The following is a 27894-nucleotide window of genomic DNA, read 5'->3' as shown; positions in this document are numbered from 1 at the left end:
AGCCTCCACTCACCTGGGCTTGAGAAATAGTGTCGAACACGCGCTGGAGAGCTCATTCGTTGCCATTTGGCGGCTCAAGGTTAAACGCTTGCCGCCAAAGACTGATAAAAAGCTCTCCAGGGTTTTCAGCGAGCCGCCGCGATGAGGAAGTGTAATTTCCTCCACGGCCTCCCGTTAGTTAATCTACAGGCGGCCACACTCATTAACACCATTCAGACCAACGTGAGCCAACACTGCCTCGCTTACATTAATCACTCAGACATTTCATTTCTTACCTCTCGTTTCGCCATGCTCGCAGCCAAACGCTGCTTGAGAAGGAAAGAGGGGGAAGGAAAAGGAGGGAAGAAGAGGAGAGGAGGAGACAACAGTTGGTAGAGAAGGGGGGGGAAAACATTAGTGCATCAAAAACAGGGGTATAATCATGTGCTGCAAAGAGGATTGCAAACAGATAGTGTGCAGATTTGGATTTCCTTTGAAAGGAAGTAAGGAAAACAAACAGATAAAAGAAGATGATGATGCACTGTGTGAGAGAAGAGACATAAATCAGATCAGAGAGGGCAGAGCCCTAAAGGTCTCAGTGAATTATGAAAGAAAAAAAATGGAAGCATTCTCATCTTATCATCTTTAGCTTTTTATTGCATGGCTTTAGAGCTACAATGTGGAGCCATTAGCTGTGCAGATTTTCCTAAAAGTGCCATTGTTGGGAGTTAAAACAGAAAGACCACTTAGACTAAACTAGTTAATTGCTCCCTCTCTCCCTCACTGCTGGATTTTAGAAGCCGTCACGCTGACAGGACAGATGTTTGCCAGAGACCCAACTTTTTACAGCACCAGTTTGGAATGTAGCAAACAGTAAAACATGGGGCTCTGGAGGCAGATATATCCAGGCCTTTTTGCTGCTAATCCCCTTTATCTGAATCCGTCTTTAGTCCGGGCTTATGCTGGTTTATCCTTAAGACTCGATATCAGGCAACCTTCAGCGCGACACTTTTGGAATTCAAATTAATCGCTTGGACACATCGTGCGAGATTACCATACACTTTGTATATTTTTCCTAACAACTATCCTCAGCTAATTTACGTCCACTCTGATGTCCCTTCATTTGAATTGATTTATTGGCTTATTATGGAGCCACTCTGCATGCATGTGGACGCCTTGTTTGTATGCAGCGCTGTGGTTTTGGAAGCAACAGACACTGATTGATGGGTTTGGGGTGTATCCCTCGTCTTCGAAAAGCATTCTCCATCCCTGTTTGTCTGACAACAGCAATCTCCTGTCAACAGTCTATCTTCATCTTTATCCCACTTCTCCTCCTCTTCAACATGAAACTTAGCTGTCATCCAGACTCTCTTTTAGGGGAGATTAATGTCACCTGGAAAAGGGAGTGAGAACGAAAGAGCAGATGCAAATGTATAGATAAGACCATATGCTGAAGTGTTTGCCATTTGTCACGTTTTATCTGCGTTTTCTGCCCAAAAATCGAACGCTGCAGGTACTTCAAAGGTACAGTTTTTGTTCTGTGGCTGATATGACAGCCGCTTGTTTTTTCAGATAAGCGACAGCTTAGTGTTTGTTTTTTGTTTTTCTCTTCTCATTGTCCCATTTTATCTCCTCTGCCGCTTTTTCAGCCTGCTTCCCTGGGACCTTCAAATCCAAATTCGGGGAGGGATCCTGCTCCCCCTGCCCATCCAACAGTCGCACCAGTGCACGAGGAGCCAATATTTGTCCCTGCCAGAGTGGCTTTTACCGGGCTGACAGTGACCCCCCTGACTCAGACTGCACCAGTAAGTCATCCTTCCAATGCACTGACTCAAAAAGTCATTGATCCCATATTTGAAAAGTAAGAGACACACAGTAAGCACAGTCAAATAAATGCCAGGTTGAATCTCTTTTAATGACGGTTGCAATGATAGCGTTAAGCTGCTAGAAAATCTCGGGCCATCCTGTCCCTGAAATCCTCCTGAGTTCCTACTCACGCTTGTCCTTCAGTGTGAAAATGTTCCTGTTGGATGGGGGCTCAGGGGGCAAGACATGACGTGAAAATAAGGACGTTGCAGAAACCAAGATGGCTGACAAAGCAAGCGAGTCCCTGATTACGACGCCAGTTTATTGCCTTTTGCAACAACAAAAAAAAGAGTATGAAGCGGCTTGATTACATGCATGATAATAACACCAGTCACATGATATATGGATGAAACCGATCAGCTAACTAAACTAGAAGCATGCCTTGAGGACATTCAGACCTAGAGGACCAGATACAAGAATAAAGTTCTTGTGCTTGGCCCCAAACACGTCAGAGAGACATTCTGTAATAATAGAACTGCCCTACATGGCCGTACAAGTAGCGCCTCTTTTACGACTTTCTGCCCAGACTGATTTAGAAGCTGATGGTATCTGGCTGATGTTTTCATAATTTGTTTCTTTCAACTCGTAAGTGCCCCTAAACAATTGTAGTTAAAAAATAGTGTTAATGTGTCAGCAGGGATGATATCTCCTCAAGTTATTGGACTGGACCGATGTACATTTTTTAAATACTAAATGAATTACTCAAATCACTTTACAGTTAACCAGCTAGGGCTCACACATTGTTGGTCTGTCCTCTCTGCCTTAATCCCTTGTGGGAAAAGGGAAAACACCTCTTTAATCCGTGTTTGTAAACTCGTCATACTAAAACATTCACAAGTTGACAGCGCATCTTCTGACAAAAACGAAACACTGAAACCTCCACGTTTAGTCCTGAGGCTTAGATGCTGATTTCTAAACGACTGATAATCGTCTCCGTAAATTTGTACATTTATTCACTATAGCTGCACAATTACTGTAGCTGATATTTCCTCTCAAACAATTACGGGTAATTCATAAATCCGTCAAAAATCTGCAGCCGGATTCCACGTTTCAAACTAGTCTTGTCTGATACTGACCGCAGTGTCGGTGCCTGTTCTGCATGCTCAGGCCTGAGAAGAGAAGTCCCAGCCGTCGTGCTGATGGAGAGCGACATGTGCTGCCTTGACCGTGTAAAATCACCCCCCCAGGGGCCTTTCGCCGCGTTAAATGACACACACGGACCGCAACTGTCTTCCCCAGATCCTTGTCACAGGAACACTGTGGACACTGACCAGCGCACACAGACAGGCGGGCATGGACACAAGCACCACCTCTGAACAAAAACACACACTATCACAAACACAAACACACACAGGGATGACAGCTCTGTCCCTGTGGTCTGTCAGAGTTTGTGCCAGGCAGAATGTGCTTTGTGTTTGGAGCGCTGTGTTGCACAAGAGCGGCTCAGCTAGTCAATGGCCGGCAGCTTGGGCTCAGCGTGTGTTTTAGACGGGTGTCCAATTAGAAGAGCCTCCACTCTGAACTGTGCAGGCCTAATTAGGAAGGACAGTACGAGAGAAACTCGGCTCAGGGCGAGCTGAACAGAGACTGGCAGTTTTGGCCAACATGAGCTGACGGCCTGAGAGTCTTCCCATTGCTCTCTTTCTGTCTCTCTTCTCTCTGCTCCGAGACAGGTTAGACTCTCTGCAGCTGGAAGCTTAGAGTTAGAGCCCTGTCTCTTCTCTCGCTGAAATAGGATAAAAATGAAAAAGAAAATCTTTGTTGCCCCCCTCTGCGGTTATCACACTTTATCCAGGTTTCAAACACTCTTCACTCATAACGCTGCACTGCCTATTGAAACATGGAGTCAGGTTGTACTGATAAAACAACATGAATTTATATGAAGTATGGATTAAGTCCCACTAGCACCATGATGGGTTACACATACATAGGGATGGAGGCAGGTTTCAGAGCAGAGCTGTGAAGGATTGTGCTTTTCATAAAGGAGCATTACTTAGTCATGAACAGCGGAAGTTCTGCTTGTGCATAACAAGATGTTTTTATTCTCCTGTTTCTGAATATGTTGATTTATTTATCTGCACCAGGAAGGATTTCTCCCATTCTTATGTTTTTACATGCCTCCTTGCACTTTTCTCCGTCTAAAAGATTTGTTTGGGGCATGTGAAGCATTTTAAACTTTTATTTGTGCAAACTGTTGTTTTTTTTGTTTTTTTTAAGGATTAAACTCTTGTGTACTTTTGTACGAGAAGTACGTCCTGTTGTTGCCTTCTTACAGAGACATTGATACGTTAATGCACCATTCAGGGAGGATAATGTAAGCACTGCATAGGGAACATGACTAAAGCCTCAGCTGTTTGCTTTTCTCTTCCTGCCCACCCATTAAACACCTACGTGTGTCTGTGTCTGTGTGTGCGTGTTTGTGCAGCCATCCCCTCGGCGCCTCGCAACGTTATCTCCAGCGTGAACGAGACCTCGTTGTCCTTGGAGTGGGAGGAGCCTGAAGACACCGGCGGGAGGAGCGACCTCGTCTATAACGTGGTGTGCAAGAAATGCCTGCAGGACCGGAGCCCCTGCACGCGCTGCGACGACAACGTTGACATCGCTCCTCGCAGGCTGGGGCTGCGGCAGAGGAAGGTGGTGGTGAGGAACTTGCAGGCTCACACCCGCTACAGCTTCGAGGTACAGGCGGTCAACGGGGTTTCTGGGAAAAACCCCACCTCGCCCAGCTACTCTACGGTCAACATCACCACCAACCAAGCCGGTTAGTACAAGAACATCAGTCAGTGACACTTAATGTGTCCACAAACTGAGTTAATTCTTAGGGCAGCTTGGATCAATAGCACTTAACAACACGATGGAACAGGCTGGTTATGTTCAGTCAATGTCAATCAGTGTATTCATGAGTTTTAGTATCCAGAGCAATGTTATCAGTTAACACACACTGAACACTGGAGAGAGAGTGACAGACGGAAAGCAAACAGCTAAAGAAATAACAGGAAGGGTGGATGAAATCATAAATAAACGTTATATCTCGACTGTCAGCTTTCAGTGTACCGTCAACCGTCACTGACAATGTCACCTTTCAACACCTCCTCTTAATATCTGCAGCGTCATCATCACCAAAACTGCTCAGCACCTTTCCACAGACTGTAATTACTCTCCCAGTTAACCTGCACTTAATCCAGCTTTCTGCAGTTTATGGACCCAAGACAATGACTGTCAATCGAGTCACTTTCAGGCCTCACTAATCAATAAACTGCAGAACGCTGAAGGTGAAACATGTTGTACCGTTTTTCTTAAATCGTTCAGGTTGAAGGATTCTGAATAACATTATCTCTCTTTGATGGTTTGTGACTCGGAAGGAGAGACTCTTGGCGGCTGACAATATGAAGAGACTTTTCCCCCGACTTACGGTGTAACCTGTGTCCTCTCCATTGTCTCACTGCAGCACCTTCAGCTGTGCCCACCGTTCATCTGATGCGCTCCACCTCAGACACTCTCAGTCTGTCATGGCTGCCGCCTGAGAAACCAAATGGGGTCATCCTCGATTACGAAATTAAATACCATGAGAGGGTAAGCTCTGAATTTTTAGCTGTTACATCTATCTAGGTCACACTGTATGCCTTATTGACTCTGAACTTTTCCAACCCCGTATCTACAGACACCTTTTAAGAGTGGAGAAAAATGTAACACGGAAATGTGATGCGTTTAGGGGATAGAAATGTTTGTTGTTGGAGAGTGTGAGCAAGTCAGGCTTCAAAAAATGTTGATGTAAATGCTCCCTCACTGGTATAGACTTCCCAAGTAAGGCCCTGTAGTTATTATTACATATTTCTTTTTAACCTTTTGTGGTAAAATCAAAGATTCTTAGATCCTTGTAGGCAGTCTGAAAACAACACTGTGTTAAAGAATGAAAAGGCCTGTGTTTGTTTCAGTCACTCACACACCAGTTTTAGTAACAACTTAATCTGCTTGACTGACATTAGACCAAAGTAGCTTAATTCATTTGAAATGCTATAGCTAATGTCTTAAAGAACTGTCATATATACTGTATATGAATATGTAATATTGTTTCTTAGTTTAAAGCTATGAAAGCAAAACCCTGCTGCTGAAACAATCCATCAGAGAAATGAATGCACCTTAATGTTGATATTCAGAGTAGCATAACTTCAGTCTGGAAACAAGTAGGCTAAGGTGAATTTAATAGTTTCAGTTTAAAAGAAATCTGCCAATTTACCAAAATCTTAAGTTAGCTATCATTAGCTAACATTACTAGCAGTACTAGCAATGCCAGAACGAGAGGCTGTTTTAACTTATTCAAATATTTTACTTTTGAATGAGTAAAATGTGTTTTTATTGCTTATTAATGTATACTTTTCTTTTATTTGAGAAAGACTTCTTTCTTCCATTTTTTTAGTACCGAAAGCTAAAAAACTGAGCTTGTGTACATGTAAACTAACATTAGCTTACATTAGCAAACTCAAGCTAGGCCTAGCAGATTAAAGAGAACTGTAACAGAAAAACATTCAACTCAGTTGGAAGCTATTTTTTTCAACTCTAAAGATAACCTTGTGTTTTTTATTCAACTTTTTGAAACTAATGCTGACCGAGAACTCAAACATCTGAAGCATCTGGAAGAAGCTTGATGCAGCTGCTGTGTGCTGTGTTTTTACTTCAGGGCCTGGTGATGTCCCACACAGTAACAGCCCAACACAGCTCAGCCAAGGTGGAGGGGCTGAGGGCTGCTACGCCCTACGTGGTGCAGGTCAGAGCTCGCACTGTTGCAGGATACGGACGATACAGCAACCCCATGGATTTCAGCACCAGCCTTCACAGTACGGATAAACTCTCTCCTACTTCAAGTCTGATCTTGATAATCTGCTTCTTATGCTGTCCTAATGAGGGCTCTGGCTTAGTAGTTTTTATTGCTGCCTTAATTAGCAGACTTTACAGCAGTACAGGCTAACCTTTAATCTCCAAGCTGGTGTTTCTGGTGTTATTTACTCATGTGTGTCTGCATGTTATGTGGTCCAGGTGACCCTCAGAAGTCGGTGCAGGACCAGCTGCCTCTCATCGTCGGCTCGGCCTCTGCAGGTCTGGTGGTCATTGTAGCCATGGTGGTTATTGCTGTTGTCTGCCTTAAGTAAGTGTTTGATATTTATTGCTGACAGGCTGAAGTACATGTTTCATTTTGTTAGTTAGAGCCTGAACAAAGAGGCTCATTAAATTTTAAAGTGCTTCCAAAGGGTGCATACTAACATCTTAGCTTCAAAAAGAAGCTCTGCAGGAGAAAAAAAAAAAGAAACGGGTCCTCTGAGTTTCTTCCAGAGGTTTCATCTTATAGTCCAGTCAGATGTTTCTTCGTTCTACGTGAAAATGTCGAGGATGATTCTTTGAATGTGACTCTGTTTATATGCTGCTTGTTTACAGGAAGCAGCGCAGCGGCTCAGAGCTGGAGTACACTGAGAAACTGCAGCAATACAGTAAGTTTGTGTGCTCAGCCTGAGAACTGTCTCTCCTGTGTTCCTTTGGTCATGCCAGTGCAGTTATCCACCTGATTTAATCAATTATCCAATCACCTGATTGAAGCAGGACCATTTCCCTATTAGCACAGAGGAAACCCAGACCATGCTGTCTGTATCTTGTTTGGCATGATAGTACCCTTTGTATGTGAACTTTACCAAGAAATCATACATTCAAATCAGCCTCACGCTATAGTCCGGCTCACTTACTGTCTATGTCTTCTGTTAATTAATAAGGAATGTACCTGATCATTGAATTAGTTAAGTAAGAAATAAATGAATAAAGCTCAAACAGATCACAAGTTTTTAGATCAGAAGTAAACACACTATCCTTCCTCCATGTAGCAATAAATGTACTCAGACTTTCTGTGAGATCACTTTTCATTTTGGGAAATTCCCTTAATTTATTCTCTTGCTGAGAGAAGATAAATGCCTTTCTCGTGTCTGTTAATTATAAAAAGGGATTTAGCTTAGCTTAGCATAGCCTAGATACGTGGAACCAGTTAGTCCGGCTTTTTCAAGCATTTGATAAATACTACAATAAGAGCCTCTGATTCTTAGAATAAACATGCTTTATCTTGTCTGTTGGACTCATGAGAAAACAAGGTCATGTTATCACTGTGAGGTTGCTAGGCAACCAGAGGAACTTCAAGGAAATAACTGCGCCCAGCCATGAAATTGTCCAAAACATCGCCCCCGTCCCATTCAAGCACAAACAAGAAATGACAAAATACAATTTTTCCTTCAGCATGGGGAAAAAAAAGACGAAAAAAGCTGTGAGTTGTGCTAGCTGTTTCCTCCTGCTTACAGTCCTTATGCTAAGCTAAGCTAACTAGTATTGACAGTAAGCATATTTCCCAAACATGTCAAACTATGTATTTAATTATTCTGGCTCAAATTGAACAAATGTTTTATAATAAATATTTAATATATGATATGAATAGTAGCATTTCAAGTTGTTTTAAGCCATATTAGCCAGGCAGCTATGGCTACATGCTGATGAATGTTTTCTCTCTCAGTTTCTCCAGGTGTCAAAGTGTACATCGACCCTTTCACCTACGAAGACCCAAACGACGCTGTGCACGAGTTTGCCAAAGAGATCGACATCTCCTGCGTGAAAATAGAAGAAGTCATCGGTGCAGGTAAACAGCGCTGGGTTTTTTTTTGTCCACACGGATGGAGAAAGATTCTGGATTATTAATCATTTATTCGAACAGGAGTGTGCCATCACGCCCCGAGGTCTGTTCTGTAAGAGAGTCCCTCTTTAGGACTCAGAGTGTGCACGAGAGCTGCCAGTGGGAGGGATTGAAGCGAAAATCTTCTCGCTCAAATCCCCCTTTGAGTCTGTTCTTTTTTTTCTATCTTTCTCTCCAGCAGCATGTCGTGTCCTAACTTCACCTTCAAATGACAGTGTGGTCCTGTTCGCCCAATCCTCCCTGTCTCTTTTTTTTCTTTCTCTCTCTTTCTTCCTTGTGAACACTCAGGCACCACATGCAGACCCCCCAAACTCCTTGCCCATCCTCTGTCTCCTTACACTGCTCCCAGGTTGCACACTCGATCGATACCTGCCACTCCCTCTCTCCCCAATATCTTTGACCTGTGATAGCCCGTCCCTTTTCCCACGTCTCTTCTCGAGTCCTTCCCCGCAGCTAAAGCCGACCCTCGACTCTCTCAAATCAGTTCCTTCACTCCCGACCAGTAACGTTCCCTCTCCTTGCACTTTCCCTCCACCCCTCCTCTCACTCGAACCTCCTCTCCCCCATCACCCTCACCCCCTCCTCCCCGTACCTCTCCCCGAACCTTATTTTCTCGAACCAGGCGAGTTTGGCGAGGTTTGCCGAGGACGTCTCAAACAGGCCAGCCGCAGAGAGATGGTCGTGGCGATCAAGACGCTGAAAGCCGGCTACACCGAGCGACAGAGGCGGGACTTCCTGGCTGAGGCCTCCATCATGGGCCAGTTCGACCACCCCAACGTGATCCGGCTGGAGGGCGTCCTGACGAGGAGCTGCCCGGTCCTCATCATCACCGAGTTCATGGAGAACGGAGCGCTGGATTCTTTCCTCAGGGTAAGCTTGGTGAGAGGCGTGTGCCGCGACACCTCTGACAGAGAAGATTACTTTCTGTTTGTATCAAAGCCGAGATGAACACACACACACAGACAGTCATTCACGACACCTCTGGGTTATCGGAATGTTTTACTCTCTGTAAAACACCCCGAGGCGCTCGGTTGCTGAGTGATAGAGATTAAATGTGCAATATAACGCCTGCAGACAGGCATAGTGTCTCTGCCTGACGTGACTGACTGATGCTGACAGGCTTTGCAACGCTCAAACTCCTGGTGGAAAACTGTCACACAGGAGACCTTTGGATACGTTTGCAGCACTGTATTAGAGAGCCTTGTACAACTGCAGAATACATTACTGATCAGGGTTTGTTACAGACCTCTTCCACCTACACAAACTGCTGAACAAAGGCAGGTGAGAAATGAGGTGTCACACAGTACATTTATAGCTGCGTGGGGGCCATTACATGTCATTTACATCCAATAAACCTGTTTTCTTGCATGGCTGCACTGTGAGGAAGTCCACTTACTGTAACTGTTCTGCTGGATGAGGTTACTTAATGCTTTCTGCTGGTTTTTACCTTTGAGCAACATGTAGCTGGTTGTTTGGAAGTTGAGACATTTTGTGTTATCGGTGAGAGGAGCAGGCTTGTTTTTCTATCTCTGTGTTTAGTGTGTTCATGCGAGAATAATGTTTCACGTCGGTCTGTGGCCTTTTGTTTCATATTCTTATGATCTAGTGCTGCATGTTGCCTGTCTCTATAGACACAAAATCTCTCCATTTCCAAATAGTTTAACAATTACACAGAAAAAAAACTCACTCAGACAAATTAGATCTGAATTTACAAAATCAGTAAAAAAAAGACTTCTGATGTTTTTTTCTACCTGTTTTTCAGGCACAGAGTACCAAACATTTGCTGACACAGTTTTCACTAATGTGTGATGAACTGCCTCGATCTACTTCCACTCTGAGAGACTTAATTAAAAAAGAACAAAACATTATTTTACAAGTTAAGAAAAGTGTGTGAATTGTGTATTGTCCTTGGCACTAACACCCCCATGGTGAAGTCTTCATGTATTTAAAGAGGTAGTGAGGCCGAGAGCAGGAAAGGACATCTGAGGAACTTAACCCTGACACTGAAGGAATGGATTGAAGGTGACAGGAGGGGGGAGGAGGGTCGCAATGACTGACAGAGCAGAGAGGACAAAACAGATTTACCAGGATTTATTGAAAGAGGTTGGGCTGAAGTGTGGTTGGTTAATATTTAAAAGTAAACGCCCCTACTTATTGTTCAGTAAGAAAAAAACAACATCTGACGTTATTTTCTGGGGATCAGGACATAATTCCACTCGGACTTGTGCCACAAAACAGAAAAATTAACCAAACGTATCGATAATGACAATGATGGTCCGCTCCTGTCTTCTTTAAGGGCTTAAAGAATTTGACATCTAATCGAAAATATTTTTGACTGGAAATAAATGAATAGAATTGTTTTTGTCATTTATCATAGAAGGATGAAGAAAATAATTGTCTAAATGTAAAGGTCCTCCTTTTCTCTTGGCTTCATTTATATGTAGATTAAATATCTTTGTTCTATGAACTTGGAAATTGTAATTAACTTTTTTTTTTTAAATATCCCAAAAAGATTAAGTTTCAATTACAAACCTGAAGAAAAAAAACAGGTTATTTGAAAATGAAATGAAATCGATTTCAGCCCTGCCGCTTTAATAATCCTCATAGTGTGAGCTCTTGGCGACATCTCAAATGAAGGAACATTTTTTTTAATCATGCTACATTCTTAAATATGTTGTAAATATGTTACATTTTGTGTCTTTGTGTCTTGAAAGAACTGGAGTAATGAGACACCAATAAGAATCAAAATAATTGAGCAATATTTTGTACAATCAATTCATCATTGATGTATTGGACGGACTTCTCTTTCGCTGCAGTCATCCTGTGAAACATGTTTATTGACTGTTTTATCAGTCAAAGTGTTTCAGCTCTATATTGTTCTCAGGTAAAGAAAGCAGTTTGAAATAGCTTTGATAACATCTTCATCGATTAATGTGACAATTATTTTCTCAAAAATCCCTTAATCACCTTGTTTATCTGATGTCAGGAAAATAGTGAAAAGCCCCAGGTGGCATCTCCAAATAGCTTGTTTTGTCCAACCAACAGTTTACTGTCAGAAGAGAGGCAGAAAATTGTCACAACCGCGGAGCTGAAAGCAAAATAATTGTCAGCTTTTAAAAACGGACTGAAATGATGAAGCATTAATTAAGTTATTACCAATTTTTTTTTCCTCTGGTGGAAACATGGATGTGGGATCTTGGACACTGTAATGGACAATATTTACAATTTTCTTGACATTTGACACAGCGGACAATTCAGCCATGGAGTGATTAATCAATCATTAGCCACAGTTCTTAATCACTGAGCACAGCCTGACCCTCTTCCTCCTTCTCACCCTCCTCCTCTCACTCAGCTGTCCCATAATAACACAAACGTCTCCGCGGCCTGTGCTGTCCTCACCCTCGCTCCCCCTGGTGTCACCCGGCCTGTGACTCAGAGGAACTCTGAGTTCTTCTCTAACGAAGAAACCAAAGAGTTAACAACACACACGCCCGCTGAACAAACTTTCAATGTGTGTCTCATGAGACTTTGTAAATCATCTCCTGGATATACACACACACACACACACATGCATGCATGCACATAACATATGTAGATGCAGATATACAGAAAAAAGTCACACTCACACACACATTCATGCATACACTCGGCTGTGGCTTTGAGCGCCTGCTATGAATCATGGCTGTTTACACATCCATCCATCCCAGCGTGCTTTGCTGTCAGACTTCAGTGAAGTGTGCAGACTACAAAGCAGGATGTTTATGGTTTTGTCATGTCACGTCTTGTGTTCTTTGCCGTCTCTTTCTGGAGTCAAAGACGGGATTGATTATGTCGAAATTGTTTTCTTTTTCCCCCGTTCAAAACTCTACTTAATATTCAGGTCATGAGAGAAAAGCTCACAGGGTAGAATCAGCCTCTTCAGATTTGCAGAATTTCTCGTTTTTGATAATGGGTAATTGTGTATTGACTTGCGATGGATTGGTGGCAATCCACACACGTGAGGTTTCACAAGGCTTCACAGGCTGGAGTCCTGATTTAGAAGCGTCTCCTGTTCATCCCCCCATGTCACGCTTTGTAAACGTGGAGAATCTTAAATTAAACCCTGAAACCCTGATCTCTGATTTTGTTTCATGCTTCTCAAATGTTAATAAGAAAGGGCAGAAATCTGCAAATGAAGGTCTTTTAAATTAGCAACTAAAAAAGGCTTTGAGCAACACGCATTTATAATTCCAGGATGATTTTTGCTTTAATGTCGAGCAGCAAAAAAAACCTGCAAACAAAGCTGTGTTTATCAGGATTAGGTGAGCAAAGTCAGCAAGTTTCACCTTCTAAAAAGAACCTTCTTTTTACATACATTTTGATATTTAGGTTTTTTTTTGTCATATTTTATGCTTATAAAAATGATTACTACCCTATTTTATGCAGCTGTATAGAAATTGCTGATGTTTTTTTGACCTGCCTTTTGTAATTTGATGTCTTTGAGAAGCACGGTGTAACTTGTTTTTTTAAAAAGAGCTCTATAAAAATAATTATTTGGACTAGTTTGGAAAAGAAAGTGAAATCCCTTCAGTTGCCTGATTGTGATTGTTGCAGCTCCCTCCTTGTTGTTGTGTTGCAGCCAGCATTGAGCATTAATGGTTTTAGTACGACAGTAAAGACTCTAATTAATCAGCTAATTGGACAGCATGTGTGAAAAGGTCGGCTGTCAGTGACTGTCAGGAGCATGATGACAGATGTCATGTTTATGTGGCCTCAGTGACTGATCGACTCTTTGGTATTTTCTCCTCATCTCCTCTCTTTACTCTTCCCTATCGTCTCCTTCCCCGTATTTCAACCCGTCTTCTTTTCTCATTTCTCATTCTCTCGCTTCCCTCGCCTCCCTCATTAACCTCCTCTTCCCCTCCTCCCCATCCCTCTCTGCTCTATCTCTGGCTGCTGTGTTTCTGTAGCTGAACGACGGGCGCTTCACGATGACACAGCTGGTCGGGATGCTGCGTGGCATCGCCTCGGGGATGAAGTACCTGTCAGATATGAACTACGTCCACCGAGACCTCGCCGCCCGGAACATTCTGGTCAACAGCAACTTGGTGTGCAAGGTCTCAGACTTCGGTTTGTCACGCTTCCTGGACGACACGTCTGCTGACCCCACTTACACCAGCTCCCTGGTCAGTATCCCGTGTGTGTGTTTGTGTGTTGACTGTATGTCTGTGTACATTTCTAATTGAGTGCCTTAATTTGCCCCCCGTCACTTGCCTCACATGTACATATGGAAGCATGTGACACTGTTCATGTGTGCCAATATTTGCGTTAGTGTGCAAAGCCTTGTGTGAAATTTGCATTAGCTTCTGCATGTCTGTGTTTGCTGTCATGAGACTGTAGTGTGACTGTAGCTGATACCACTTGTGTGTGTGAGCAGGGAGGGAAAATTCCCATCCGGTGGACAGCGCCAGAAGCCATCGCCTTCAGAAAGTTCACCTCCGCCAGCGATGTGTGGAGCTACGGCATCGTCATGTGGGAGGTGGTGTCCTATGGGGAGCGGCCATATTGGGACATGAGCAACCAGGATGTGAGTGAGCTTTACATGTTACAAACACACCTCTGTACAGGCTGAATGATCCCTCTGGGAGTTTTGTGTCTATAACCCCGTTTATCCCGCTGGATCGTTTCAGGACATGAAGCTCATTAAAAAAAAAAAACACCTCGCTGAATCTCAGATACTTAGAATTTTGTTGAAGTGGGGCCCCTAGCGAGACCCAAAGAATATGAAACATGGGCGTCGTCTCAGTGACGTCAACCGTTGGTTTCTGAATAGGCATCATGAACCCAATGATGGTTGTCGCCATATTGGAAATCATGAACTCCAGTAACTTTGGACTAATGGAGAGGTGGAGGTGGAATGACACACCTATCTTGCTTGATGAGTTATTATACAGTTTTTACCAATAAATAAATGAGCTTTAGAGACCTTTTAACCAAGCTAAACATGTTTACTTCTTCTGTAAAAAATAAGCATTTTAACATGGGACCCAAAGGGGATTTTGGAGCAAGCCCAAACTGGAAACTCAAGGAACTGCATTTTTTTTTTTTTTTTTTTTTTGCACTTTTGTGTCAGCTTCCTTGACTGTGAATGTTCCAGACTATTGCCTACTGCTTTCACACACTGTCTTAACCCCACTTCATGTAAATACACTCGGATGCTGGCATAAGAATATCTGCATGAATTCTGGGTGAACAGATGGAGACTTTTGTTTTCAGACATTCAGCCCACCAGGACAATGTCCGGAAATGTTCAGTAGTGCAGTGCAGACGTGAAAGGCACTAAAGTTAGGGCGCCGGCAGAGAGTTTCTTTTGAGCAGTTGTGGCTTTGATTTCCAGTGTGACATGTTGGACCTGCTGTTTTTATCTCCTCATTGCAGATGCTTTTGCAGCTGTGTTCTACTTTTTACCTCCTTATTTACAGCCTTCCCTCCCACTGCAAATCCATACTGCAAAGCCAAACTCCTCGCGCTAACAAAGGAATACACAGGAAAAAGGCTTTTTATTTATTTTTTTCAGGCGCTGTTACCTGTAGGCTATCTGCACCTCACAGACATCACAACTACAACAGCGGGCTTGCAGCAAAGAAACCTCTTGGTTCCTCTGTCCTAAACAAAAGCACTGAAGCAATGTGTACACCTCCACTTTATTCCCACCGGAATATCTGCTCTGTATTGTGCTTCAAAAAAGCGTCCTGTAAAAGCTGAAAGTAATAAAGCAAAAAAAAAAAAAAAAAAAAAAGGAGTCAGAATGAAAATGCCAGTAATGTATGTATAACTTTCATAACAAAACCCACATCCAGTAATGAAAGCTTCAAAGTCAAGGCCCTCTTTTGTTCCCAATAGCCTTTTGTGCCTCAGTCATCGCTCAATAAGCAACAGAGTCAACAAATGCGAGATATAAACAGAGGTGCTCGCCGGCTAGGAGTGCGACATAAAAATCAAAGGACAAGCAGCAGGAGGAGAGGAGTGCAGCAGAAATGTTGTATTGTTCCCAAATGGCAATTTTTTATTGTTGTGGGGAGTTTAAAACCCATACAGAGCTTACGGAGGGGAAAGCAGTTGCTAGGCGAAATCAAATCAATGAGCCAACATTTTCATCCTCCACTTATTGTTTCTCCCATCAATCACGGCAGTTTTGAAGGAGCAACTTTGAGAATCCTTGAGAAAAATTGTTTTTATAGTTTTGTAAAGATGCTGAAGAGAAGATTGGAGTGTGTGGCAGCCTGAGCTGAGACACTTTCTCAAGTGGGACATAATAAACACAGTAACTAAGGATTATTCTCTCACCGCACTAACAAAGGCCAAACACAGTGAGCAAAATACAGATGAGTCAGAGGCTAAAGTTAACACTGTGTAGAGGCACCACATGAAACATGATTTAATCCGTCTTTGTGACATAGTCTGGGTTGATATCTTGCACAGAAATGCTAACCTCAGTTATCGCTGTTTCATTTATAAGCACCACAATATGGTCATTTTTTTATTTATCTATTAGTCAGTGACTATTTGTGACCCACCTACATACAGCAGGTTCAGGCCTAACACACACTTTAGCATGTTAGCATATACATGTTAGCAAGAAGCCCCACTGTGTCAATTTAGGCATGACAGAGACCTCTTCAGACTGTTTTTAGCCTTTTTATTCTGTTAATTGATGGATGGTTAGATAGATCTGAACTTGGTGTCCTGTCTCGCAGGTGATGACGGCAGTGGAGCAGGACTACCGGCTGCCTCCGCCCATGGACTGTCCAATGGTGCTGCACCAGCTAATGCTGGAGTGCTGGATGAAGGAGAGAAACCTGAGGCCCAAGTTCTCCCGCATCGTGAGCACCCTGGACAAGTTGCTCCGTAACGCTGCCAGTCTGAAGGTGGTGACCAGTTCCTACTCAGGGTACGTCTCTCCGCTGGAACTGAGGAAGCCACTTACACTTGAAGTAATATTTGTTTCAATGTTGAGTTTCTTCTTACATAAAAGTTTTTCACTTTGAATAGAAACTGTTTCCTTTTGAAAATGCTTCATCTCAGTTCTTTTTTTAAAAGAGAAAAGCACTTCTTTGTTGCCAACTTGGCAAATTACTCAGAGATTGAGAAACTCTTCAGACAAACTTGCTGAATTTACTTTTTAAATAGCAGCAGCAATAAAACCTCTTCCTGGATTTAAAGGATATTTAGAGGGACAAAAGTGAGAAAGCTCAGCACACAACAGCAACCAGAGCTTACATGGTAAAAGCGGAAGCTCATAGTAGAATTGCTTTGATAGTTCATAACAAATTTACAGGAACTTTTGTCAAAAGTTTGCTGTTTTCTTGCAGTCCGGCTGCTACTGTAGCTGACCTTTGTTGAAAGTATAGTTGCATTATCCCGCTGCTGGGCTTTTCATATAAGCACCAAGTGCTTTTGAGGTTTTTCTACAATAACAGCAGGATACTTTTAACACAAAGAAGGATGATGCAATTCCCTCCTTTTCACCTCGTGTGAGATGGTGCTCTATATTGCACATGACGGCTGTGAAGTGAAGGATGAAGACCACTCGTGGTGCGAAGCCGAGAGGAGTTGTGTGTCTTAGTTTGTTAGAGTAAGATGTCGGTGTAAAAAATAACGGGCTGGGCTTTTTTTTTTAAAAAGACACAAGGTCCATGTTTGCTATGTTCGTATTGTTTTTGCTTTTAGTTGATTTTGGAGGATTTTTCTTTGACTTGAGTCTTTTTTTTTGTTTTCCAGTCAGACATCTGCCTGTTTTCCCCCTTGGAAGTGAAGGAGTTGACTTATTCATAGGTAGACGTCCTCAAGCGGAGGATTGTTTTTTAACTTTGTTTTGTGCGCAGTGACTCTGAGTGTTTCAGATACTTTCACTGACATGTTTGTTCTGAGTTTTGTTCGCCTGGCATCTAGTCAACAATATGATTAGTGCTGGATCCTTAGCTCTGTAGTGATGTATTATGAATTAAGCGCACATCCTCAACTCTGTGATGGCTTCCTGTTTCACAAAAGGCTGAATTCATACATACAATATCCAGGTCTGGTGCCAGCTCCTTGGCTCAGAGTTCCACTCTAACACGGAGCCCCAAGGGCGACTCCTATGCCAGGATTCGGGCTCAGTGAAGCTAATTGTGTGTGGAAATGTAATGGCTGACCTCGGTTTAATTCCCCCTATACTTGGCTGGATGCTGGAATGTAGGTGATAGGACAGACAGCAGCCAGAGCTGCTGATGTGGAAAAGCAGGAGGTGATGAAGTGTGAGTAATAAGGGAGATTGAGGAGAAGCTAAAAGAGAGGAATGTGTTTAATTAGGTTGCTAATGAGCTTTTTAATGCATCAGGGAAGAGTTGCCCAATGCTTGAATGGGCCAATAGGAAGGGAATATTTGTGTGTTTGATGCTTATGTGTGTATGTTTTGCTTCGGAGCAGATTACATGGCAGTGATAAATCCACGGCCTCGTCTGTATTCAACAGTAAGAGCGATGGACAGAGCAGGAGAAGAAAGAAAAGGTTCATGTTGTCAGAGCACGATTCAGGGAGCGTCCCCCCTGCGTTTGCGTCTCTGTCTCCCCCTCACCTGCCATTGACTGCTCGTTGATGTTGGGGCAGATAAGAAAAGGAGGGAGAGGATATGAGATGCAGCGCTATCTGTAGAGTATCTTCAGCCACAAGGGCCTTAAAATCAAGGACACTGGCCGAGGAACAAAGGACACTGGCGCTTTTTCCAAGATAGCTGAGAAATATGTTGAACTTTTATTAAAACTGGAGATGTGATGAATAGATTTGGCTCGGCATTTCAGTCGGACTTTATTTATCGCAGATGAAGCTCTCGATCAGCACATTTTCACTCTCCTCTGTTTTATTGTTTATATCCACAAGGTCTAAGGTGCAAATACTCTGCAGAATGTAGCTACATCGACGCAAAGATGGATTAGACCTTTATCCACCTTCAATGAGAGCACTTAGCAAAGTAATAATGAGCTGTATCTTTTGTTTAAAGTGGCTGTGAACCTGCTGCTGACCCGTGAGGCTGCTTTGTGTTGGCAGGGATTTGCTGCGGCTCGGGGGGACCCTGCCAGGACACAACAGGAAGAGTCCGGACAGCAGTCAGGAAATCGTTCGGCAACAGATGAGCCAAACTCTCCCCATCCGTGTATGAGCCGAGGATACAGAGCGGAAAAAAAACTACCTGAAAAACTCTGACGCCAAGAGCCTGATGTAACATAAAAAGAAGATTAAAGATGGAGGAGACAGAACGAGGACCGTGTTGGAGATTTCTTTTCCAACTGGAGATTTAATGTGCGTTTCAAAAGACTTTCCATTGCAGTGTGTGTGTTCACTACTTGACACTTGTGGATTTGTGACTATTGACATAAACCAAACTTCCTATTGCCCCTTCTCAGGTTGTGTTTGCATGTCTGCATGTGTTTTCTGCTGGTTGGGAATCAGTCTTCTCCCCCCCCCCCCTCCCCCGCCCACCCGCCCTCAGATTGAGGACTCAGTGCCAAGACAAAGCTTGAAACAAACTTTTAAAGACAACTCCAAACCTTCCTGTACATCTTCAACCCAGTTGATCTTTTCCCTTTGATTCTTTTAAACCCAACCAACTCTCTTCTGTTATTTTGTTAATTTTAAGGAATAAGAAAAAGAAAAAAAACCCACCTTTCATCTGCTTCCTCTTAAATACTGTCTTCCACATGTACTGGGAGACAAACTTGTTACAAATGTGTACAAAGCGTCCGAGTCTTCACAACGTCTCCCCTTCAGAGCCGAGATGGAACTGACACTGTGCGGGACACGTCATGTGCATGCCAAAGTGGAAACTTATTCACGAGAAAAGTACAAATAAGTTCCACGTTTGCTGTTTGCTTTGGTGGCATTTAGCTGTACGGACTTTAAAGTCCTGGTTTTTCTTAACCTTGTTTGATTCATATACGCATTGTTTTTGAATGCTAAGTTATTACCTTATTATTGCAAAGAAGTGTTTTTTTGTGAGTGTTTTTTACGAGCACCAGGGCTTAACTTTTTTATTACTCTGCTTGTTTTTTTTCCCCCCACACATTAACAAACCAGACAGACATGAATGAGTGGAGTAAGGAGGAAATTTTCTGCAATGACAGAATAGTTACCTTCCTAAACACTGAAGGGACTTAGTGGAGAGCAAGTGTTCTTCAAATGAAACGCGCCAGTGGTAGTGCTGTAGTGTAAATGTGTCGCAGATCAGTGGGAAATAAAAGGTCACTGTCTAGATTACAAGTTCGCAACCTTAATACTGACCTGGAAAACATTGATGTAGAACAAATTCACTCTTTGGTTCATTTCTCCTGATCTGTGTTTATTCCAGCACGCCAGCTGTCAGAGCAGTAATCTACAACAACTGCCTGTAAATACTATATTTCTATTAGAGCAGTCAGCTCAGCATTCACTGCAATCTGACCTGACTGTGGCCTCTCTATGACCCTCGTTTATATGCTTGTTTGGTGTGGAGGAGCGAACAAATGAAGAAATTCCAGTTTAGTGGTCATTACATATCTGAAACTAAATGTGACATTGAAAGAAGAAAATGTGTGTCTGTTCGGGCAGACGTTTTCCTGTGCAATTAAGGGTGTATTAGGTTGTAAAAAAAGAAAAAAAAATGCCAGAAAACCAGAAACGAAAATAAGTATTTCTCTTTCAGTATTTTTACGATAATCATATGCAAATAAATTATTAAACAGATCTCTGGTATTCTCTTTGATTTCTCGGCGGGTTCACCAAGGCTGGAGTTTCAGGTTTCTCTTATCCGCGCATGAAAAGAGGGAATAGCAAGTGGGTTTCACCTCCTCAGTTTGGAATATCGCAGCAGCTCCGGATTGAATTCATTAAGATTTAAGGTTAATCAAAGCATGGTCCACGCGGCTCACCAATTAGCGAGACCAAAGGACTATTCCGGGGATTTCTTGAAGCGTCTCTGCTGGAGAAGCTTCAAGGAAGATAATCTGGCTTCACACCAAGAGTCAGTGTTGTTTGGCTTTAATCTGCCAGCCAGGAGACAAACTGGGTCTCTCTCCCTAACCGGAGCACATGAGTGAAGCTGTCACCTTCTGTTTTTATTGACACAGCGGTTGCTCGTCTATTGGAGCTCCAGGGAGTTCATACTTCCCCGTGTTTTTTTGGATTCTCTGCTCAGACAACGGCAGTATGATCGGCTACCAAAGGGAGCACTGGTTCTGTTGTGTTCTCTGCATGTCCTCTAATCATCTCTGCTGCTCCCACAGGATGTGCACACAGCAGGTCATCATGAAGGCCTTCAGAAGTAAATCGAAATGTGTTTATACGCAGACGATGTGAGGCTGAGTGTTACTCCCCTCAGTGACTTTGGAAGCACAACATTTATCATCTGTGTCAAAGCTTTGTAGCTAGATCGCAGGTACATGCTGTGTAGTGGTGTCGCTGCTTTTACCGTTCATAGAAAGAAAAGATGTGAAGACATGCTTGACCTTGGAGATGAATAATATGCATGCAAGGCTGCTGAGGAAGAAGTCCAGTGAAAAGCTGTAGGTTGAGGTTCCAGCTTTTTTTAATGAGCTCTGAAACACAGAAAGAGACTTTTTTAAAAATGTGTTTGCTTGGTATTTTCATTGAGATCTGACATAATGTCAAAAGTGAGATTTCACATCCTGTTTACCATTAGGCATTTGATGCTTTTCCAGCCTTTGCAGGCCGCTTTAACTCAGGCTCGCCGCACATCCCGGCAGAGCTGGGTGACATATTTTTCCACCGGCTGCAACTCAAAGATGATGCAAAATGGCAGCAAACCTAAAGGAAAATATCTCATTATCGTATTACTGACTATTAGGGTGATGAGAAGTCGGCGGCGACAGCTCCTCACAGAGATTTTAATGAGCGTGCCTTGTGGAGGGAAAGCTGAGGAAGTGATGGCAGGATGACAGACAGGTTTTATTTCATGGCTGCTGGTTGCTCATCACTGACCGGACAGTCTGCGGTTCAACGTCAAATCCCTGCATCATCAGCCCAGTGATCCCCACGATTACTGCAAGATTAACAGCAGCTCTGCTGTTAAACTGGACGAACATAATCACACATTAACACCAGCCGAGACAGGACACAGAAAAAAAGAGGACACATAAAGTCTCTGCAAACACACATTCAGATGTAGAACTGTACACTCTACAACGCCCACTCAAACACAGATCTGCTGGACTGGTAGTGATTTGCCAGATTTAGCTGCTCCTCCTTGTATACCCCTTCTGGATGCACCAGTGTGTTCTCCTCCAAAGCTCAAAGCTCTCATTTGCCATCCTGTCCAAAGCAAGTTTAATGCCTCCAATTACAGGGGGTCTGCAAGCAGGCAGATTTGGAGCGAAGAGGCTTGGCAGGAGAGTTTGCTACGCATCAGGGCCTTTTAACAGAGTAGTGATTTGCTGCTGCTGCTGCTGCTGCTGCTGAAGCTGCCTGCACCCGCTCATCAATGGAAAACTACCCTCCTTATATATTGAAGCGGCATGCAGCACTAAGCCCAAACTGTGAGGAGAGACACACAAAAAATATCAGGGCTTTTTTAAAAAAACGCCGTGCCCTTGATGTGAAGGAATTTCTGCATCTCTGCACCGCAAGCACAAATGGAAATCAAAGTCTTTTCAACAGTGATTTTCATGTCAAATGGGCTGTATTTTAATTGAATCTTCTGGAATGTGTACAGCAGAGCGTCATGGTGCAGTGCATTCAAAGAAGATAGCTGCAGAAACATAACATGTTTTATGGTGCATTAAATATATGGCAGTCAGGGGAAAGCTTTTGTCTTCTTCATGTTATATTCTTATTGAACCAGCTTCCACTTCGACAGCTAGAACATTTAAATATTCCTTTTTAAAATGACTTCATAATCTCTTATATTTTGTTTGTATAAATCTGAAAGAGGCCATTTTCATTAATAATCACAATATGTTATAGTTTATACAAGAAGCAGAGAGATGTTAAAAAACAGGCTGACTTGTTGACAACCTGAACTACTGCAGCTGGAGATTAAGATGTATTTGGATGTGTAATCGATTACTCACAAAGAAATTCATAGACACTAATTAATCATCGATAAAACCTTCAAAAGGGGTTTACGATTTCTCAGCTTTCCTCTGATTTGACACTAAATCTATAATTCAGAATGAAGCCACACTTTATGAGACCTTATTCTTTTTTATTTAATCCAAATTAATGGATTACATTTTCCATTTCTTGTAACCCGATTATTGTAATCTTGTTAAAGATAATCCGTCACTCCCGTACCCTGGTCTTCAAGCATCATATCTAAACGTTTCAGCGAGCTGCAGCACTGAACGCAACGGTGCTATTTGCTGCAGCACCACGTCTAATGAACAATATAAATGGGGAGATTCAAAAACCTCTCATTATAGAAACACTCAATTTTCCCCTCAAATGATTTCTTCACATTTAATTAAAAACACACAAACAACTTACACACACACACACACACACACACACACACACACAAACAAAACATGTACACAAACAAGCCTGTGATGGTAAATCATGCCTCTATCTTTCCCCTTCTTTTTCCTCCTATAGCTTTTTACCTCACGAAGGCCTTCAGTGGGTCTGATGATCAGCATGACAGTGCACTTTGTGCTCACAGATACCTCCCCACCTCTGCCCGTCAGTGGCTCCGTCTCTGCACTGTGTGATCCATTAAATGGCCTCTGAAGGCTGGGCCATTGATTAATGTGTGTCAGTAAATCCAACTGGTTTGAAGGACAGGGGGCCGGGGAATCAGAAAAGTGGCTGTTGGCTGCTAGCTTAGCATTAAGACTAGAAAAAGGGTCCAAATCTAATTTTGTTCTCCTTCGTACAAATCTAGAAGTGTATAAAAATTGCCTCTTAATAAAGGGTTATGTGCCAGATTATTTCTTGGCGGGGACCAGAAACTTCCTGGAGTCTCAGTTGATTGCCCGGCAACGGGTCCCAGCCAAGAAACAGAGCTGAAATGAAAGCAACATATTCATAGTTTTGTTGCTAAAAAAAACAGAAACTGAAATCCTTTTGCTAAAAAAAAAAGCCCCCAAAATATGAACGGTATAATACAGGCTGTTTCCCCACTCCAGATAAGAATGGTCATTAAAACAAAAAGGAATACTGAATGTAACATTGTTGTTTATGAAACTTTTCTGCATTACCCGTCACAATCACAGCGTAAATGTCATGGTGCCACTAAAGAGACAATTCCCTGAGTCTTAACATGTCTCTGATAACATCAGCACAGAGTCAAATGCTTCAGACAGGAGGGATAACAGCGACATGTAAATCATAGAAGAGCGCGTTGGGGAGTATCAGCACTTCTGCAACGGTTAGATTTAATTGGTGTTGTAGTTTTTGTAAGCTCAAACAGTAATCTTTGTCTAAGTCTATTAAAATTACAAAGGTTTCATTGTCTATTAGAGTCTGTTGCAGTGGATGGAAATGTTCCTCAGAATATGGAAACATAACCTAAAGAAGAAGCTTTCATTTTTAACAAAGACTGATGAAAGAGATTGCGTTGAGTTACAGAGACCGCAGGAACAGAGACTAAGCTGACGTCAGAAGTTCAGCTCTATGAAGTCACGCAGAGACAAAAAACCAAAGTGAAATGACAATTTGTGTTTCACCAGAAATGCTTAAAGTCACTCTGAGGAACTTTCATGTTGTGTTGATTTTGTTTTCTGTAGTAAATAAATCTCATCCTGCTTCATGTTGATGGTTTAACATACTGTGAAGGTAGCAGCAGTTGTAATATCTTAATGAAATACTTGATTGAGATAAAACATGGATTTTTGAGCTTTAGAGGAGCCGTTGAACAGACTCAGGCTAGTCGTTTTACACTGTCTATGCTAAGCTAAGATAAAAGCTATTGGATTTAGCTACATATTTATTGTACACTCACTTGAAAGTGGTTTCAATCTTTGCATCTAAGTCTAGGCAACCATAAGCTGATATAATACGACTGAATACATGTTACCCATGACTCTGACAGGCTGCTGATCTGATCATTCAAAGCTTAGTTGTGTCTGTGTTTGACTAGGAAGCAGAGACAGCGCTGCCATGTCGCCTTGTGGTGAAAAAAATCCAGGAACAACCGCGACAGTGTCCATTGTGCGCCGTGAAACTAAAACAAAATCCTTCCTGATGCAGCATCTGAAAGACCACATGTGACTGCTGGGATGTGTTTCAAAGCAGCAGAGCAGGGAGCTCTCATGAAAAGAGGGGACTAGCAGAGATCATTAGCATGCATGTGAATGGGCTGGAAAGAATGAGCAGATTATGCATTTGTATGTTTGCTGATGAGATAGAGGGGTTTAGGTTCCTCAGCCCAGTTTGAATCACAAATCCCCCACCAGGGGAGGGGAAAGGCCAGGGATAGAGAAGAGCAGGAAGAGACAGACTTTAGGCTTTTGAGTAAACGTGGTGGGGAGGGGGTGTGTGAGTGATGCTGTGGTCTCAGAGCAGATGCCCCAAATTGAAAAAGAAAAGAAAAGAAGACCAAAGGGGGGGAATTGGTGGATCCTGAGCTTAACTCCCATCTCTCTAAATCTGCAAAGTATCCGTGTGGAGCATCAGGGTGGATCACACCGCAGTGCTGCCAGTCAAAGTTTGGAGAGGTTGTTTTCAGAGCCGCCCCCCCCCGCTCCCCTTTTTGTTGTGGCCTGTGAAGCGTGTTAGCAACAAGGCCGTGAGCGAGAAAAGGCTGGCTTCAGGGACTCTTGTCTACATGCGGAGGGCTGCACAGTTCGCTGGAAAGATGAGGAGAGACAAGGAATAAAAACACTTCCTCTCTCTGAGTCGGTGTGTCGCTCTGACTCGCCCTGTTACAGGGCTCGACACCGCTGATGTTGACACTGATATTTGTCAGTGCTGGTTTGTAATTAAATAGGAAGAGGCTGTTTGACCGAAATGACTTCTTTTTGTCTGTATCACAAAGAAACACAAACACACACACACAGAAATGCACAGGCGGATCTTAACGCCCCAAAACAACCTGTATATTGGAAATAAATGGCCTGCCAAGCATTTGATGGGTTAGCTAGAAATCCCAAATGCTTATACTACCTTGGCTGCTTTCAAGTAATCATCCCCATGGTAACACCTGACACCAGCTATTCATCATGCAGCCCATATAAACTCCAACATATTCCCCACAACAAGTCACACAGGCAACTTTGTTTTGTGTACCTGCTGCCGACAAATAGCCACAAAAACATGTCTGTGCATGATGATGTGTTCAGGATCAAATCTACTCATTAGTCCGAGCTGCACATCCTCTCTGAATGTGTGTGCGCGGGCATGTGTGAGCTTTATGCTTGCATCATGCACTTCCCGAACATTAATTGTGAGTCATAGGCGTTAATGTGACAGGTGAGAGTGAATTTGTTAAGATGGCTTTGACTCTAATGCGCTGCAATAGTTTATATCAGGCAGTCGCGCGTGTCACGTCAGTGGATGAATATTCAGGAATCAGAGCCTCATTTAGCACCAACACAAGCAGAAAGGGAAATTCTTTGGCTTCAGATTAGTCTTGATGAGGATACACACATCGTACAAATAGTAGGCCGACTGTATGTTATTTTTTCTCCTCACACTGGTTGTGTTTGAACCATCTGTCAGTGATATTGATGTTTCTCACAGAGGGCTACAGGGCGCAGAATGAAGGAGAGGAGCGAGAGAGAGGAAATATTGGTGGGATGTAGCTGTACACATCTTCTCATCACTCTTTCACATAGAGTCTGGGGGCAAAGAGAGAGATTCAGGGTTTTATCTCGGTGCTGGACTGCTTCCAGTTTTCCATGGTGAAAGAGCTGTTCACATCCAAGTGAAAATGAAAAGTAAACTGTTGTGTTCTTTAAAGTTAGTAGTCATTAATGAAAAGAGTTATCATTAGGGGTTTTACTTTGTCAAATCTAAGTGGTCACATTTAGCTAAAACTAGATGGTCGAATGCCTTTTTTGGGGGCGCTCATTGACCCATATTCTCAATTTCAACAGAAGAGATTAACAACATAATTGAACTATTTGTCTTCTAGATTCTATGATAGGACTAGATCCATCCTTTTTCTCACTCAGTCTGCAGTACGGAGACCTTAGAATGATATTACATGTGCCGATTTACAGAAGGTTCATAGTTTAAAGTAAAAAGCAAATCAAAGAGCAGCTAGGTACAAAACTTTATTTATCTATGTTGCACAGAGAAACAACTAGCTGATCAAACATCAAACACTGAAATGAGGCCAGGGAAACTAAAAAATTTTTAAAGAGATGCTGCTGCTCCAATCCCTCAAAATGGAATAGTCCACCTTAACCTGTTCAAAAAATCCACCTGAGGCTATCTGTCAGACCACCAAAAAAGAAACCACGACTTTTACTGTCTTTTGACTTAACAATTGGAGATTCATTTTACTCTCTGGTAGGGATGTGGGTGAGTACTCGTTAAATAATTAATAATCGGTTACAAAATAATTGTAATCGCTGATAGTTTTATAGTCAACATTATTCTACATTTTATTCCAGTAAATAACCTGTGTGCTTATAAGGTTAAAAAAAGAATCGGAACTTAATATTAATCCTGTGAGAGCTAGCTAGCTAACAGATTAAGCCTAGCTGGTGAAACCAGTCCTGACCAGACCAGTGCAAAAAAAAGAAAAGCATGGCATGGCAGTACTTGAAGGACGAGATATGGTTACGTGTAAATCATGTCTGGCGGTAATTCAAATATGAAAAAGAATACATCTTTGATGTTGAACCTTCTCAAATAGCTATTCTCTGTTGTGCTGCTGATAGTGTGATGATGAGATTGTTGCAGTTTGTGCAGGTACACAGGAAGTAGGGGGGTTGCAGAACCCCCTGAAATCAGGCACAATTAAAACCATCATCTTATTAAAACTGTTTTTGTTTGCAACAAAAAAAATAAACAAAAAAAATGATGATACTCGAGTACTCGCTTTAACAATGGGACGAGTAATGTGGAAAATGTTGCATTTCCACACCCCTACTCTTCGGATCATAATAATCCAACAAAAATGGTTCTGCTGAATCAGCAAGGGTCCCCACAATCCTAATCCAGTCAAAGATTTCATCCAAACTAGGGATGTCAGAAAAAAACTATTAAATCGTGATCAATTAAGGTTTAAAAATTAATGCATTCTTTTTATTTTACTGTATTAATTACACACTTTTTTTTATCACTTAAGAAGCACTGTAGGTAAGTCGCAGCCACAGAAGTGTCTTCCTGTTGTCACAGTGATGGAGAAGAATGACACTGCTGAATCTTTGAAT

General features: G+C 42.5%; 1 protein-coding gene across 2 annotated transcripts in view; it reads left to right on the top strand.

The window, feature by feature from the left end:
- ephb3a (eph receptor B3a) overlaps positions 1-20299 on the top strand; it is a 32395-nt gene extending 12096 nt beyond the window's left edge. The window contains exons 4-15 of one of the 2 annotated variants that reach the window (XM_061044168.1): positions 1629-1784; positions 4271-4606; positions 5294-5418; positions 6524-6680; positions 6880-6988; positions 7276-7328; positions 8387-8509; positions 9186-9433; positions 13513-13728; positions 13980-14129; positions 16300-16493; positions 18629-20299. In XM_061044168.1, the coding sequence (XP_060900151.1) occupies positions 1629-1784; positions 4271-4606; positions 5294-5418; positions 6524-6680; positions 6880-6988; positions 7276-7328; positions 8387-8509; positions 9186-9433; positions 13513-13728; positions 13980-14129; positions 16300-16493; positions 18629-18740 (1979 nt within the window). In that variant the 3' untranslated portion in view covers positions 18741-20299. Of the gene's footprint in view, positions 1-1628; positions 1785-4270; positions 4607-5293; positions 5419-6523; positions 6681-6879; positions 6989-7275; positions 7329-8386; positions 8510-9185; positions 9434-13512; positions 13729-13979; positions 14130-16299; positions 16494-18581 lie in introns of both variants that reach the window. The other variant, XM_061044169.1, reaches the window with a different exon arrangement.
- Positions 20300-27894: the final 7595 nt, after the last annotated feature.

The sequence above is a fragment of the Labrus mixtus genome, chromosome 8, assembly GCF_963584025.1.
Source record: "Labrus mixtus chromosome 8, fLabMix1.1, whole genome shotgun sequence".
Classification (NCBI taxonomy): domain Eukaryota; kingdom Metazoa; phylum Chordata; class Actinopteri; order Labriformes; family Labridae; genus Labrus; species Labrus mixtus.
The sequence above is the reverse complement of the archived record's forward strand: the minus strand, read 5'-3'. Positions and strand labels throughout refer to the sequence as shown.